The sequence below is a fragment of the Lepidochelys olivacea genome (assembly GCF_965140295.1).
Source record: "Lepidochelys olivacea isolate rLepOli2 genome assembly, chromosome: 1".
In the NCBI taxonomy this organism is placed as follows: Eukaryota; Metazoa; Chordata; order Testudines; family Cheloniidae; genus Lepidochelys; species Lepidochelys olivacea.
The window spans coordinates 277,257,306-277,275,660 of NC_140411.1; the positions used below are offsets into that span (position 1 = coordinate 277,257,306).

Below are 18,355 nucleotides of genomic sequence, written 5' to 3' on the forward strand. Positions count from 1 at the left end.
TCTGCTGTGGGAAGAGGTTCTGAAGCTAAAAGTCTCTTCAATCTTGACAAAAAGAACAATTTTAGAGGGAGTCAAATTTGCGTATTTTTCTTAACATTAAATGAGACTACCAAACATCTCATTTGGAAATAGGTATTAGTTTACAAATGAGTACTCTTCATGCCCTCTTTAATTTGTACTCAGCTTCAATTAAGTAGCAGAAAAAAAACTTCTAATTATTTAAATGAGCATCCCTTCATTCATCCTGAGTCCAGTCCTGCAACCATCAGAAGTAGTCTCACTGACACCAGAAGTTCTGCTCCAAAAAGCAGCTGTATAAAGATGATAGCCTTCTTATTCAAAAATCTCCTCCCTCTCTGTTAGTAGTACCAAGCCAACACAAGTAAGTGTGTACTGGAGTCTGTTATTTCTTCTGCATATTTGTCAGGAGACTGGGTAGTAGGCAGTCAGGCTTAGTGGCTAGATTCCAATTTCCAGAGCCAAGGGTTGAGACAGGACCAGAACTAGGATCAAAGGTCAGAATCAGAGTCAGTGTCCAAATGCCAGAGCCAAGGGTTGAGGCAGTGTTGCAGTCAGGAATCAGAGCTGAGTGTTGGAACTGGATTACCAGAAGTCAGGGAAGGCTGGAGCAGGGCAGGTTCTGAGGGAGGAGCAAGGCAGGGACAGGATGGGAACAAGGCTGGATGCAGGGCAGGACCTGGGCTGAAGCTGTGGAGGAGCAGAGCAGGAGCAGGGGTTGGTGACAGACGAGCACAAGGAGGCAGAAAGTCTGTGTGCATGTGCATTGAGCAGTCACCAAGCTACAACTCCTGCTGATCTTCAGAACTGGCCTACTGGCTGCCTCATCCAGTCAGGCAGGATGGTCTGTCAGGCAGCCCAGATGACTCGTTAGGGTGACAGGAGTACTGAGTAGGCATAGCTGCAGTGCCTGACTCCTGATAATACTGAATTCTAATCAATCTCTCTTGGGTAATCACACTGAAGCTACTTGTGGTACACAGGCATATTTGAAAGGAGATTCTGCAAAACATTTATTAATGCAGAATAAGACCCAAGCTTGACTCTCACATCTCCAGTCAAGTTTGTAGACCTGGCAGTTTAAGTTTCTACTCTAAACTGAGCTCATTTGCTACAGAAATCAGTCAACAAAAACAAACATAGAAGCCTAGACAGCTTTAAGATTTGAGGACTTCAGTAACTCAGCAAGAGATTATGAGCCTATTGTCAGAATGGGTGGGTGAAGAAGCTCTGTGGCCTGTGGTATGCAGGAGGCCAGACTAGATGCTGGTATGGTCCCTGCCTGGAGTATGGATTGGATCCCTTTGTTTTAGAGATGCATTATTTACTAATATTCTTTCTTTGGCTTTTAAATGCATATTGAAGCCTTACTGTATTTTTTTAAAAAAGGAGTACTTGTGGCAGCTTAGAGACTAACCAATTTATTTGAGCATGAGCTTTCGTGAGCTACAGCTCACTTCATCGGATGTGTATGCGTATGCATCCGATGAAGTGAGCTGTAGCTCACGAAAGCTTATGCTCAAATAAATTGGTTAGTTTCTAAGGTGCCACAAGTACTCCTTTTCTTTTTGCGAATACAGACTAACATGGCTGTTACTCTGAAACCTGTAATTTTTAAATTCAGTTTATACCATTTACTGAATTTTATATCAGTTACTATTTTAATTGTGTTTTCATTTGTTTCACTAATTGTATGTAAAATATAAAATGTCTAAAGCTGTCCGGTAAAAAAAGACCCCACAGTACAGAATGGTAAAGCATTATTCAAAGATATAAAAGGTACAGTAACTAACAAAACATTACCAAGACAATTGATTTATCATTAAGATCAGATTTGTTAATACGAAGCACATTTAGCACTACTAAGAATGTACTGTGTATTAAAAATATACTAAAATGTCATTTGCTTTGGCCAACAACAATAAACACATCATTGATTTTCAAAATGTATGTTATTCTATTATGCTTATCCCTAGAGATTTCTACAGCACCAAGCTCAAGAAACTCCTATTCATAGTCCTCCCATAAATATAGTACTGAAGTATAACTATCTAAACCAAAGTTTATACACAAATAGATTTTTCGATAACAGTCTTAAAATTAGATCCCAATACTACTGAAGATATACTCTGATGGAAAAAAATGCAAGCCGGGATAGACTAAAGATGTATAAAAAGTAGAAAGCATGATTATATGGACTAAATAAAAAAACACCAATTCCATTTTTACTAGAGAAGTGTGTGTACGTCAAAGAGCCTCTGCTGAATATTAAGTATATTTCTGAAACCAAATTAAGCGCTTGATTTTAAAACACAAAATGTATACAAGTAACTTTATGCATGCTTGCAAATTCCATTCAATGGACCTAACTCACATGTGTAAAGTCAATTATTCATGTACAATTCGCTGCAGGATTATACCCTTGGAATTTTACATCTAGTTCTATTTGTTTCAAAATAAAGAATGAAATTTACAAAGCTTCATTTAATGGAACTGAAGATTTGGCAAAGAAATGAGATATTTCAGCGGCTAGAGATAATATATAAATTGGTTGCAAGTTAGAAACACTAGCACATTTTTAAATCTCAAAATAAATTCTTTATGTTAACCTCCTTTCAGTCTGACCTTTTAACATTAGTTTGTTGGCATGTTTTTCCAAGAAAGAATACACATATATTGAGTAATATTCAGTAAAGGTTTGCACTTTCTGATTTACCAGGAGTGGGCACAAGAATGTCCAGATTATATCTTCATGCTCAATCTAGCTCATGGAATTCTTTATTAAATACAGTATTTTTTCTCCTCATTGCTTCATATTGCAAGAACTATTAAAATGAACATATATATTATAGTAATACAAAATTTTTATGCTGTAAGTACATTTTGGTATATCAATTAGATAAAGAACTTCATTCAGTGATTCACTGCATCACATTCTTTCAGCTTCTGTGAATGTAATCCTGTGATTATTTTACCCCAGTATTCTGGTATCTCATAAATGAATTCCAAATGAACAGTGAATTCTTCCACTCCATAGTTTACTACATAACCTTTCCATATATAGCTATTCTTTCCTACCTTTAATCTATTAATTCTAAAATAATCCCAATATCTCTTTCTAGAGCATTATATATATATATATATATATATATATATCTTGCTTTTATTAAGTAGTCCTCATTTTGGACTTAACATTTCAAAGTGCAGAGCACCCCCAATTCTAGTGTTAGTCAGTGGGAGCTGTGGGAGCTCAGCACCTTCCAGATGACTGTCAGCACATAAAAGTGTGGAATTCTGCTGAGTACAATTTAAATAAACTTAAATAATAATAAAAGCAATGATGAGGTGGTCAGCGACTTCTTAAGAAGGAAAAGGCAGTGGGTAGAGAAGGTGGGTGTCCTAATTCATCTTTTATAAAAATACAACTGCATTACAAAAAAATTAATTACTTTCATTGGATCCAATGTCCATTGAATATATGCTGGATTAGGCCTACTGGGAGGTGGAGAGTACGTCCCAATCATGCAAACATACATCAGAGTAACTTTACTCTTGTGAGCAGCCCCACTGAGATCAATGGACAGGTCTCATGTGAGTCAAGTTATGCACATGCATAGTTTTGGACAGGATTGGACCATAGTCTTCTCCAGGAGCAAAGTGGAGCAGGAGGGTTAACAAAAATATAAAAACAACCCACAACTAAAAAACAAATTAGGGAGAGGTTGGGTTGACAGGAGAAAAGGGAGGGAAGAGTCTCAAAATATTTAAATAAATCAGCATTTCAAACAAACAACTACGTAAGGATTCTTCAAGTTAATGTATTAACCTAAACTCCTGCCTACAAACACACAATAGCTTTACGGCTTCTAAATTGATTTAGGCCATGATTCAGTTATTATAATAGCTTGACAGTTCTTCTTGTTTACAAGTACTAACTATGTCCCAAGATATATTTTTATTAATCCCGTAATATATTACTGAAATTCTAGACAGTAGAGTCAATTCATTTAAATATTCACTTAAATAGCTACATATTATATGGGAAGAAAAAAAACCTACAAGAGAGCTGTTCAAAATGTTGAATGTTACCTTTTTAAAAGTAGAAAATCCCTTTGACCTCCTCAATCACTCTCTTCCCCCTCATTTAACTCCTTCTCTGCCTACAGTACAGCATGGGGTTGTCCAGAATAATTGTCATATTTCTGTTTATACTGTGCTTCAAAACCAAAATTTGGGAGTGACTGGCTGGAATTCTCCAAATGTAAACAGAGCAATGAAAACAATTATTCTGACAGTTATTCTGAATTCAGGTGCCCTGTTGGCCTGTGGGAGTGACGGTGGCATGAGAAGAATGGAAGGAAAGAAGGCAATGAGTAAAATCTTGTTTTAAGAAACAGCCTCTCTTTACAGTTTCACAGGCCTACCAGCTAAATCCACTGCTTGTTTTAACTCAAGGCTGTTCTATACTCAGCTCCAGTCTATACCTCTGATTTTGTCTAATCAGTTTCCCTGCCTTCTGCTCTGCCAATGAGGTCATTCATCTCCAGTTCCCAATCCTGTCACCATGCCTTTTTCACATCATCTCTAGGTAATGAATGTCCTCTTCATCCTGATTTTACCACACCACCATTCAATCCTCCAAGACAAAACCTTTTCACCACTTAATCTAGCTTTTGTTTTCTGCAAGAATCTTAGTATCTCTGATACAAAGTTCTTCTCTGTAAAGTTAAGTACTTGCAAAAGTTGCAAGAAAACATGCAATTATAACTCACAGGTTTCCTGGCATAAGAGCCCTGAACTATTCTTTCCCAGTTGTTTATATATTGCTGATTGACTGTGAATGAAAGCTGCCTTTGAAATTAGAGATCTGAATTTTTTTAGTGCATTTAAAGTTCTCTTTCATCCCCAGAATTTTGATAAATAAGATTACTCTACAGGCTAGTTTTCCAGAGCAAGAAAGCAACAGGAGTTCTCCTGTATAGCTTAATTTGGAATCAGGAAGCCAAACATATTTAGACATTCAGGGCCAAACTCTTGGCTAGTATAAATTCATCTGAATCCAATGGAGCTACACCTATTTACATGTACTGAAGATGTGTCCTCAGGCAGATTTGCTACAACTTTCATTAAAAGGGGGAAGATTTTAATTTTGTCAAACAAAAAGACTGGATAAAAGTTGGAAGTTGAGGCCGTATGAATTATGTGTTACAAAAAGTTGTACATATTGGGCCTGATACTTCTCAGCATTACATTGATTTTACACCTTAGTCCAAACACCTTTTAGTCAGTGGAGTTACACAAGCATAAAAAACAGTGCAACTAGGTGGACCAGGCCCTATTATTTTTATAAAAGCTATCATCCTGAATTGTTGTTTTAAATCAATTTGTCCCACAAGTTCCATCTTTCCTCCAACAGTTCTATTGATGAATCACATACATGGATAGAATCTTAGAATTGCAGCCAATAAGAATAATGTAGCCTTTTTCTGTTGGTTTTACTTTTCCTGATACCTCACCTATTCTATTTGGTAGAAGTAAGCAGGTAAGAAGAGCATTTTAACCTTTGACCAATGCTTCTTCCTTAGCTCTGCTGTTATTTGTGGTGGAGGAGTTGAGAAAGAGAAAATGAGCATGTGTGCTTAAAGCAAGATTCCTATAAGTTCCAAAGTTGCTTTTAAAAAACGTCCCTTAGATAGAATCAGAATGGAGAAAGGTTAATACTGTTTACATGCTAGCAAAATGGGTATACACTTTTGTTTGTAGTGGGCGAGCTTGAAGCATGATGACTATCTCTGCCATTGGATGTAGAATGTCTGACCAGTAAGAGGAAGCAGCATAGCCTGACACCAACACTTCAGCTTCCACTGGTGAATCTGCAAAGGAGATCTCTGTAGCGCAGACTAGTGAAGATGCCACGGAAAATATTCAGCTTTTGGATCCCGAGTTGAGTTTTGCAAGGCTGGCAGTTAGAAAAATTTCCATTTGTAAACATAGCACATTTCATAGGTAAATCACTACTAAAATGGCATTTTGGAGTGCTATGTTTGTCTCAGTCATTTTATGAAGTAAAACCACATAGCAAACCACTCTGAAAGCAAAGCGAGGAAAATACAGATCATCAGGATATGTAAATTTAATAAAAATTGTGCAAAACTTTGTGTGCAATACAAAAATAAGGGTTACAGAAAAAAGGCTATTGCATACCTCTATCTACAAAAATAGGAAGCTTTAGAAACCTGCTATACCTGGATTCAGAAACAACTCTGAACCACTACTAACTGAGATTATTTTAGAACACTATTCTAATTGCTAAAACCAAACAATATTTCCAGCCAAGAAAAGTAGAGAGAGGTGTTGTATGAATTCCAAAGAAATATCACAACAGTGAATTGTTCTCATGGGATCTCAAGAGATTTTAAAGACATAAGAAAGTAGAGTAATTATTACAGAACATTCCTTTAAGAGAGAGTTAATTTAGAAGAAAAGTACAGCTATAGTGGCATAATCCTCTGTATCTCTCTCTTGTAAGTGGACACAATGAAAAAAACGATAACATTTTGCTGAGAAAATCTTAACGCAGGACCATATTTGTGAATGCTTGCGCCAAATGTCATTTGCCAAAATCCTTAGAGTAACCCTAGACAATCATTCTAATGATTGGTTTCACTCTTATTCCTATTGCCTGTGTTTTTTTTTTAAATAAATATGATTAGGACTGTGTAGAATTAGCTGACTACTCAGTATATGAAGGAGGATGCAAGTAAATGAGTAAAATAAAACAATCTCCAGAACCTTGGAATTTTTACAAATGAAAACACTCCATACTTAACTCCAAAGAGGTCAAGTCTTATGATAGTGTTACAGAAGTTATTCATGACATACACATAACTTTTCTCCAAAATGTGCTTTGTGCCCTAAGCTTGATAGTGCTCAAAGGAAGTTATGGGTCAGAAGCCAATTCCTACATTTTGTTTTGAATAAAAGACTACAGAGTACAGATGAGTGAACCTCATAAGCTTCAGAGGTTACACTTGGTTCACATAAGCACCAGAAATGCTTGGATGCTTACCCAACCCTTTTGAAGTTCCCAATCCCACCCTCTCAGCAACCTCAAGAATCCCCAGCTCTTGGCACCTTCAGCCCTCCTCTGGAAGGCTCCAAGATCCCCACACAGTCTTCCTTCCAAAGGCTCCCAGAATCCTGCTGCCTTCTTACCTCTGATTCCACCGCTCTCTACAAGATCCCAACCAGACCACTGTCCCTACACGTTCCAGGTGATGTGCCCACGCAACCAAATCTCCCACACATCCTAACTTTGTAAATAAAGCTAGGGAACTCAAACTACAACAGCTTTGTTAGACTGTGGCAAGACCACAAAGCTTCTGTATCTAAATAATATTGCACTTGGAGCTTTCTCTATTAAACATAACTCAGAGTATATTGACCTCCAGATGTCCAATATGGGATATCACCACCAGAGAATATGCTACAATTGCTGGAGGCTGCAGCTTTATCAGAAGAAGAGAAGCCAGAGAGAAAAATTAATAGTGGAACAGGATAAATGTTGAGGTATTGCCCAAGGCAGAGATTTTCAAAATTGGAGTGCGGTTGCACATTCTGCCCTTTTGAAAGACAGGCTACTTTTTAAGTGTCTAAATATGGACTTCAGAACATAGTTTTAGGCTCCTGGTTTTTTGAAAATCACAATGTAAGATGCTTAAGGTGGACACAGGATACTTAATTATTAAGACAATCTATCTTCATAAGACCCACTGCTAGCCACCTGCCTTGACCTGAGTCCCCACATTCTGCGCCTCCTGGCTTCAACTCTTCTTTAGAAACGAGTCCTATGAAGCTCTAAAAACAGTTGGTCCCCGAGTGTCTTGTCAGTCTAGGACTTGGATCCACTGTTCTTTTGAGATCTGCACTCAATCTACCTCTGTTTAGAGAGGTTTTGAGAACCTCCAAATGCTGGGCCCTCCAAAATGTCTCTCTGTTGGACAGTCACCCCTGCAGATCAATAATTGTCACTGTTTGTGTGTCAAAATTTATTTTTTGTGGGGGGAGGGTACAAAATAAACAATTAATGTACGGACCCACAGAAAGCCATATCAACAGCTTTTTTGGCTCCTCAACCCAAGGTGCAGTCATGCCTAAAACTGAAGGACTTGATTGATACAGGGCCAGGGAAATCTGCCTGTTTGTAAGCAAAGATAATACTGTATTTGCATAGTCTCCATAAGGAGATTTGTGATGTCTTTTTTCCCTTTTAAGAATCACAGGAATAAATTATTAGAACCTGACAAAACTTATGGACTCTTTACAGTCAAAGAATGCACATGGTTACAAGATGCACATATTCTGCCTGTTTTGTTCCTAACATCATTTGGTTTTTGTTCCTTCCTTCCTTCCCTCTTCCTTTAGGAGCTCAAGAACTGATAAGAGGGGGGAAAAGGCTTAGAGAAATAAGGTATACACTTCAGGCTACCAGGAGAAAGAGGAAAAACAGTGAGGAGAAAGTGGGTGGGTTGAGCTACTTATAGCAGCTGTGACTGACAAGCCATCTTTGTCTCCTTACCTCCAGGTAGTTTGCAACATGAAGGATAAGTCCTAAGTAGGCTTAGGAAAGAAAGGTTGCATGACAAATCAATAGTTTAAGAGCTGTGTAACATTGTTCTATTTCGTAAGAAGATAATAGTAATTATTTTTCAAGAGAGGATTGTTTCATTTAGTAATGTTCTCAAATATTTCTTTTATCACTTTTCTTAAGATTGGAAAAAGTGAATGCTTCTAAAGTTTAAGCTGATGCTGAATATATCTATGAATTCTCCAGGACAGCTCTCAAAGACAAGAGCTTCAATTGGAAGCAAGAATTTGTTATTTATTAGATTTTATTTTGAAATAATTTGGTCATTCTTTTCTATTATTGCTACATTAAATATCCATGTTCCTTTAAAAACAAATGAATTAATGATGAATAAAATTTCTCCTCACATTTAGCCTGTGGGTTAGAAGATATCCCGTGTTCTAAAACTAAAAGGATTTCATGAGCCAAGCTACAAACAATGAGATACATATGGATTTTTGTGTGGAGAGAGAAAGAAAGGAAATTGACACTTCACTTTCCTCCTTTGTCCCTCTAAAAAGTATTGATATTAAAGCCAATTACAATACTGGCTGCATTGATGACCTCTTCTCACAGAGTATGGAAATGGATGTTGATACAATTAGCACATTCTTGGCACACAGATCTCCAAGTACTTTAGTAAGAGTGTAACCCAAAGTTCTTGACTCTTTAGAAGCAACTATATATAAAGCCCCTAGGCTATGGGCTGGAAAAGATTAGCTAGACCCCACATTACCTCATCTATATAACGATATCATACATGCCATGATAAATTTATATAAGGGAGCAGATTATGATAAATCTATATGAGGGTTAAATGGGAGTTCTGGGTAATTAATGGCAGACAACTGGATGGAGAAGCTTACTATAGTATCTCTTGACATTTCAATTGTATAGATGCTAAAAGCATGACAGCAAAGATGTATAAAACCCTCAATCATTCCAGACACAGAATTTCTTGTCCTTGATGTACAGGAACACCTAGAAGAGTAGTTAATATGGACAGGAACTTGCAGAAGAAATAGAGGGTCACCCATATTAGTAAGCCAGAATGCAATCATTGGAGCAGCCAGGCAGGGAGAAAGCACTCCTAGAGTTTGAAAACAGATGTTACAGAAGTCTTCTTCCCCACCAGTCAATGTACCAAATATTATGTGACCATGTTAAATAACTGAGGTGACAGATCTCTGGATATTTATACATTCTGGATGACCCTTTAAAGGCAAAATATACCATCAATATACAAAAATATACTAATTTTAATTGGACACAAAAATATGTGAATTTAGGGTTAGACTCAATTCCAGTTCCCGCCTCCATGAGTTCAGTGACTCCCCTGACAACAGAGCTAGTGCAGGTCTATTGCAGAAGGATGAGCTGAATGCAAAGAATTGGCACCTCATGCTCACTGCAGCTGTGCAAGGCCTCCTGATGCAATTGTACTGAGAAACAGGCAAAGTGGAAGGATCTATCACTGCATGAATCCTCACCTGCCTTTTCACTTTGTAACATGCCATAGAAACTGCTTTGCCTCCTAGCCTGAAGTAATCACTCCATGACCCTGGGAGGGGTAGAAAGATTCCTCCCATTTACATCTGTTCTGTGCCTGACCTGGCCATTCAGGCCAGGTGCTTGACTCTGTATTTGCACCTAGATGAGCAACTATTAAGAATATTCAGGTAATGACATGATAGCACTCTGATATGGAATACACGCTATAAACACCACTGTTATTCATTTTAGAAAAATACTATAATAGTTGGAATAAAGAGAGATTCCAGGCCAGATCTCCATGTGGTATAAAAGGCCATAGCTCCACTGACATTAATGCAACTACACTGAATTACACTAAATAAGGATCTGGTTCACTGGGTGTAAAATGCAATACAACATATGTGCCTTTCCCTTCTTTGATATACGTGAACAGATATTTTCCTCCCTGTGTGAGAAAGGAAGTTCTGCAACTTTCTAGTATTGAGTATTATTTGAGAGAAAGATGGGAGCAAACAACACAGTTGCTCTTTATGTTGGATACGTTTTAAAATCCCAAACATTAAAAGGTAAAATTTAAGCCTACTCTGCTGGTTCAAACCCCCATTTATGCCCGCAAAATTATTTCCGGGTACTTGTGACTCTGTTTGATTTGCACTCTCAAAAGGGTGGCTGTCCTTTTGAAAATATACCCCTGAAAAGTTTATAGCTACTCAAAGACTGAAGAAAAACTAATTTTGATTGTTAAAAATTATTCCAAGTCATAAGTAATAAATTGTATGTCTATATAATAAACACCATTCCTGTTTTGTTTAATCCAGTGCAACTCTAACTTGGGTCCTCAAAAGGTGGCTGATCCTCAGGTCACTAGATACTGGTACAGTTCCATTTTGATACACGGCAAAGGCAAAAATATTTTATAAGCCCTAAGAACACGTGATCTCTGGCCAAGGAGGGGTTAACCACATCAGAAGTAAGTCATCTCAACCTCCCTTTTGAAGTTATGGTGGGATTTTAACACAGGACTTTTGCAAGCACCCATGAGCTCCATACAGTACATCACGGCTCACCCAGATCCAAATGTCCATGACAAAGCCATATACAGTTCCATGGAGCCAGCCACGATGAGTTCCTTTCTTGTACTTGAAATCATGACAAGGAAAGCAGGGTGAGTGAATGAGGATGTGCAGAAAACTCAGAGAGCTCCAATTACAGGTGAGTAACTTTCTTCATCCAGAATTGCTCCTACAGATACTCAGTTTCCATCCAGTTTCCAGAAGTGTGGTAGGCTGTACTGTGTAGTATTTAATTCACACTGGATTAATTCTCCCCTGAAATGACCCTCTGACTGGCTCTGAGCGACAATTAAATCCTTGCTGGAGTCTACTCTGCCAACTGCTTCCAAAAACAGAGCCCCAACCGTGCAAGTATTTTCCAAGAGGAGTTTCTGTTGTTTTGCAGGAAAGTGAAGATGATGTTGCGTAAGGTTCCTTTTCCATGTTTAGTGAAAAGATTTGGCTGTTGGCAGTTGTTCGATTCCCTAGATGCTGTAGAACATTGCCTAAATGTTTTATATATCAATTACCAGGTTTTGAACTTTACTTTATTGCTCTGTAATTCCTTTGGTGATCTTTGTCATCTCTTAAAAATGAATATTTTTTGCTCAAGTTCAGTCCTCTGAAACTTCACTTATCCTCCCTGAACTGCCAATATTATTGACAATTATTCCAATTAACCTCTACCCTGATATAACGTGACCCGATATAACACGGGTTTGCATACAACGTGGTAAAGCAGTGAATGAGGGGAGGTTGGGAAAAGGATGCCCCCCATACTCACCTGCGGTGGGAAGCTGAGCACCGTGGCTGGGAGCTGGCAGAGTGGAGCAGGCTGGGGCTGGGCTGCTCCACTTCCCGCTACTGGTGAGCATGGGACCTTTCCCCAACCTCCCCCACCCCGAGCGACACTGGAGGCAAGGAAAGCGGAGCAGGCTGGGGCCGTGTCGCTCCACTTCCCGCTGCCAGTGAGCGCAGGGGGCGTCCTTTCTCCAACCTCCCCACACTCACAGGCGGCAGGAAGTGGAGTGCCGCGGCTGGGAGCTGGCGGAGTGGAGCGGGCTGGGGCCAGGCTGCTTCGCTTCCTGCCGCTGTCGGCGAGTGCCTGTTAGGGGGCAGGGTGTGTGGATAGCCGTTGGGGCAGTCAGGGGACAAGGAGCAGGGGGGGCCAAAGCAAGTTCGATATAACGCGGTCTCACCTATATAGCACGGTAAGATTTTTTGGCTCCCGAGGACTGCGTTATATCGGGATAGAGGTGTAGTTCCTGTGGTACTGCAGATGGACGTTCTGGAGTACTGCTTCTTTAGCCTGTTCCTTCCCAATTTCACTATCCCTTTCTTCATTAACTATTCTTGTATTAAGGACCCTGATCCTCCTTGTCATTTTCCAAAAGACAGGTGAGACTGCTGAATCGTTTAGCAGCTTTCTCCACATCCTGTTGTTGATCGTGGTGGTTTGTTTATTTATTTAGTTATCCCTTAATGTTAATTAGCAGATCTATTTTCCTTTAATTTCAAATATGTTTTTCTTTTAGAAGTTTGCATCCATCAGTGTCATAGCTCCCAATCTGCCAAATGACCCGACTGATCACTATGTTGGTGACATCACACCTATTCGGGAACCTGGGGACCACTTGTGAGGGTCAAGGCCAATCCATATTTTCTCCAAAAATTATGGTTTTGTAATATTTTTGAAACTACATTGTACCTTTTACCCCACAGGGTATAAAATATTATTAAAAGGGTTACAAAACTGCACATTTTTGGACAAAAAGAACCACTTGCTCGATCCATTTATTTGCCTTCAGGTTCTAGAAATAGATAAGGTTCCACGGTGGGTATGTCATTAAAAGCATAGTAGCACTGGAACATCAATGTGACCAGGAATCCAATAATCCATAACAAGTACATTTAAATGAATTATATACACAAAATGTAACTGTCTCTCACTCTCTCGGAATATCTAGGACACCCAACATACAGTTCTAATGTAGGTAGGTTTACTGTTGTTTTAGGCGAGCTTTTATGTTAACAACTGTGCTTACTTCATCAAATGTAAAATCATCCACATTTACTTCTTCATAGTCATCTTCCACTTCATCACTTTTAACAGCTGCAAGAGCACTGGCTAGTTTCTTCCGCAAGAGGAAACCCTTCCAAAATGCCTAAACAAAAATTTAAAGCATGTTATACAAGGCCATAGATCAAACCCAAATCCAGATTCTCTATGTTATCCCATTAGGAAGATAAAACATCTTAGACCTTGGTTTAATAGCTCAATGATCTGTTTTTTGAACTTTATGTGACATTTAAAACTACAAGACAAATTAAATGCCAGCATATGTCTAAAGCTCAGAATACTCAAGAGGTTTTCCTCAAGTAAGCAGAATGGAATCTTGAAACTCCCTCAACTACAAACCTAGGTCAACTAATTAATTATTTGACAATTCCTACAGGGCCTATTCTAAGCTGAGGGGGAAGAAGATATAACAAAAAGTTGAGTGTTCACTTTCAAATTACTGAGAACAAAAATAAAAACACACTTATACCAAATTTTCAGTGGTTACAAGTGGCAATTGTTGTTGTCATTTCATGTAATTAACCTAAACCAGTCAACCACATCTTCACAGTTACTGTCTACTCTACTTTTTTTTAAGAAAGAGGCTTTTTATCATCATCTAGGTAAAAAAAGAACATACAGCAAAAGAATGAGCACTTATATACCAGAACATGATGCAAGTCATTAGGAATATGTGCAAAGACATACTGGATACGTTAGGATAAAAGGTACATTATACATGCAAATATTATTTTTTATAACTGTAGTTTTATGGATCATGGTTTTAAAAGGAAATTCCTGTTTTATGGTAGACAGTGTTAGAACTTGGATAGCAATTTTCCTTGCTCATTGAGAATGTCCTATACTGTATCAATTAGAGGATATTGCCATTTCCTCCTCCCTCTCAAAAATTATGTGCAAATAATAGCCCTGTATCTGTTTTGCCTTATCATTTGCAGTGTGCTGCCATAAACTAATGATTTATCATAAACATAATGAAATGCTGAGACTGAAGATCTGCTTTCCTACTGGTTACTCTGTTGGGCTTTAACTACTAGGAACATACAATTAAAGTTAAATCAGGAATACCATAGCACTTATGATTGGCTGGGTTAAAAGCTTGTAGATTGGGTTATAGCCTCAACTCTTCCAGAGCACATGTGGCAGGAAAGGGCATCCTCATGGGTAAGTGACCTGTGCTTGGAGAGCCCATTTCTAGAATTCAGAGAGAAGGAAAAGACAGCATTTCCCCACAATGTTGGTCCTTTCCTGACACCCATTCTACATTCCCAGAAGACAAGTCACGTTGAGCAGATGCCACAATGTGATGAAATCCATGAGGCAAGCAGTAAAATTTTCTAAAGTAGGATACTTAGTAGATTAAATCCTATTGATATTTAAATAAGATTTAGGCTTCAAAGTGCCTAAGGTATTTTTGAAAATGAGACTTAAGATCCTAACTCACTTAGGTACCTTTGATGTTTTCACCCAACACACACAATATGGAATAACTTTCAAGATAGGGTTTACATAAGGCTAAACATTCTGGCAATGTCCCTTTAATTTAAAAAGGACTATACAGATTTTAGAACTTAGAATGTTTAGGGTACATAGCATTATTTTCCTAAGTCACCCCAGTAAAATTAAAATCAAGCATCAACTAATTTAACCGATCAGTATTTTGTAAAAGACAAAAACTTGTGATGCTTATACAGGATTTTATTAAACAAAAAAAAAAGGGTTTTCTGCTGGAATCATCTGTTTGGTTCAAGGAAAAAACTGAATGAACATTACTTATAAATACAGCTAATCAATCAGATCATTCCTTACTAAGTCTAACTGTAACAAATGAACAGAACACTGTAGCAAACCAACCTGAATAAGGGTAGCAGCTTTATGCTTCTGTTCTATAGCATCTGTGAGTTGATTACTTTCTTTTTTGCAGTAGACAGCGTTTCTCCTGGCACGGTACTTCCGCCAAGCACACTGGATCTCTGTTGCTGCCATATGTAGTCTAGCACAGAAATTAATATCTCTGCGAATTATGTAGCCTCGCCAATATGACTGGATTAGTGTAGCTGCCAAGCTATCAACACCAGAAAAAGAAAGTTTTATGGAACTGAAGACACTACCAGTAATGATAAAGAAGTTCCCCATTAGATATTATGCATACATGTGTTTATCCACACACAATGGTTGAGACTCTTGGAAAACGCATTTTCAGCTTCTACCTATTTTTACTTTTTAAACAACAAGACTATTCCAGAAAGTAATACATTAGGGATGCTTTTAAATCTCCACAATGATTTAAAACAGCTATGTATGGGGTGCCATGTAGTTAGGCTTAGGCAATCATCATATAGTTTATAATTTCATACGGCAATCCTAGTGGTTAAAGTATTGTTCAAGTTCCATTTTGCTTATTGTTTAAAAAGTACAGTTATTAATTTAAATGCTATAAAACAGTCTTGATTATATTACAATCAGACTATTCAGATCTGTCAAATGGTTGCTGCTTTCTAAAGGTTTGGGGAATTCAAGAAATCAAGGCACATGCTCCCTACAGTGATCTGCAGATAATTTTTTTACAGAGAAGTTAATGTCTAATGGCAGTTCTAAGTTATCTCAAAATGTTAGAAAAAAACCCTAGCATCTCTTATATCAACAAACCAACGAAAAGGCAGAAGAACTGAGAAACACCCAAAAATTCTATATTTTTATATTTTTCTTCTTATTTAGGTATAGCTGCTTAAAATGTGAAGCAGCTTACAGTGAAACAGATACTCTAAAACAAGTCACAACCTCCCACAGGAATATTCTGAAGTCAACACGTTAACTCAGAGATAAGTAAATATCAAATGGAAAATATGTGGCTTTTTAAAAATCTTAACTTTTAAGAAAATACTTGGGAAATTTTTAAAAATAATTGATATCACCACAAAAAAGTATATTTTAAAACCTTGCTTAAGTACTGATGAGCAAGCGCAACCAGGGGTGGGGAACTAAGGATGCTGGGGGTGCAGTAGCACCCCTGATTTGAAGTAGTTTCTATCACATACAGGGTTTACACTTTTGTCCAATAACTTTCAGCACCTCCACTATAAAAAATGTTCCACCACTGGGTGCAACTCACAGTTAAGAGAATGGCTTTCTAACAGCAGAATTCCTGAAATATTTATATCAGAAGATTAACTAAAAAACTTTAAATGCAACGTTTAGAAAAGGATTTAGATTTTCAAAAACACTAAGGTTTCATAATGGGCTACTATGCTCCCGCTCATCTCCACTGGAGTCCATTGTGAATTCTGCAGTCCTTCTCAATGCATACATTCATAATAAATTAATCGATTCCCACGTACAACCAAAAACAAAAAAAAACCCCTAAAACACAGGGAATGATGTCTGCATATTGTACTTCTAAGGAAACCGAAGGAACATACCTTTCAGTGTTGCCCCTCACAATGTACCCCAGGCTTGTACATGTACAGTGTATTTTTGAAACTGGACACCTTGTCATACCGGAACTTTTATGTACATAGGACCAAATCTTCACCTCCCATTCTACCTGTGTAGCTGGAGTCACTACAAAGCAGCTAGAAAACTGCCCTAAACAGCAACAGAGCATTCCACTTCACACAGGAGAATCCTTAGATGGCACAAATCAAGTGTAGCTGGCTCTATGCTCCCCAACCCCTCTTGTATAAGATGGAAAGAGGCAGGTTGGGAATGCCAAAGGCAGGACAGATAGTTGGCTCTTCAGTCAGCACAGCTGCATGTGATTGGCCTAGGGTCAGGAGAATGGAGAAACAGTTTTATCACCACCTTTCCCTCCCACCTGCTCAACTGTAAACTCAGCACAGATTAGGACTGAGCCCTAATGAAGTTCAGAAAAAAAAAAAATCTTACTAACAATGGTAAAAAAACCTCTACACTATTGTTTCTTATTGTTTTATACAATTAGGCAGAGGGTTCATGTATTTAGTACCAAGAAAGGAAAAGTTAGATAGAAGTCACATTTAAAATTTTCTCCTTACTTTTCACGCAGTTTTCAATTCGAATATATTTTTAAAATATTTTTTAAATGCAATCACTGACAAAATATCACAGAACTGTCATACATAAAGGATATTAATTTTAACCATGATTAGGGGACAATAAGAGTTAAAACTTCTTATTAAAAAAGTACATAGGAGGTGAACAGAAAAGACAAAGGGTTTTTCTACATGGCAAGTTACGGCACAGAAAGCCTGTGTGTAATATATAGCATACTGCACTTTGAAGTAGAAGAATGCTAAGCCACACTCCAGGACTTTCACTGTGGTCCACCCAGGATGCTGCTGCATGGCAAACTAGTGCGCCGTAGATTCACAGCACAGTAACTTGCTGTGTAGACAAGCCCTTAATAGAACATAATAGTTGTAAGTTTGTATCCCATTGGAAACTATTTTGAAAACTAACTTTCCACATTACATTTATGCAGAAATGGAACTGGGTTTTTATGGCAAATATTTGACATTTATATCTTACTTTTCCACACTGTTCTCAACATATTGGAGATTCTCTCCCTCATTACTTGCAATGACTGTCTCTCTGAATGTGTTTCTTCTTTTGGGGGTTGATATTTTTCTGTTATCTTTGTGCTCCCCTTTGTGACTGATGCAACATTCAGTACTCTTCTTCTTTATTTTGTGCTCTTGATTACTTTTTTTTTGAGGCACAGGTACGGAAGAGTTAATGAACATAGGCTGAATGTGGCATGTAGTAATCCATCTTTCAGAAGGATTCAACAAGCCCTGCTTATTTTCCTTTGCACCAGCGATAAAGAGGTTATTTTGCTGTAGCCTGTCGGTGGCTGTTTGCTTCAAATGATCTTGCTGTGCTTCTGGTTCATCTCTGTCAGCGATGTTTAGGTCTCCATATTCATGTGCACATCGGTGTTCATTACTAAGTTTCATCAGCTCCTTAAAATACCAGCACTGACTCTGTGCAGCATCCAAGGCAGAAGCATTTCTGAAGAAAGATAAAAATGCAGTTACATTTATTTCAGACAATTGGAATTATATTTTTAAATCAAGCATGCCTTTATTTTCTAATGTACATAAGCCA

The 18,355-nt window shown here is 38.0% G+C and overlaps 1 protein-coding gene across 1 annotated transcript in view; it reads right to left on the minus strand.

Moving 5' to 3' along the window:
• Nucleotides 1-18,355, minus strand: part of LRRIQ1 (leucine rich repeats and IQ motif containing 1) — a 182,454-nt gene that overhangs the window by 83,992 nt on the left and 80,107 nt on the right. The window contains exons 16-18 of the mRNA XM_084650345.1: nucleotides 17,777-18,259; nucleotides 15,125-15,335; nucleotides 13,236-13,355 (exon numbers count right to left, since the gene is read on the minus strand). Coding sequence (XP_084506471.1) covers nucleotides 13,236-13,355; nucleotides 15,125-15,335; nucleotides 17,777-18,259 — 814 coding nt within the window. The remainder of the gene's footprint in view (nucleotides 1-13,235; nucleotides 13,356-15,124; nucleotides 15,336-17,776; nucleotides 18,260-18,355) is intronic.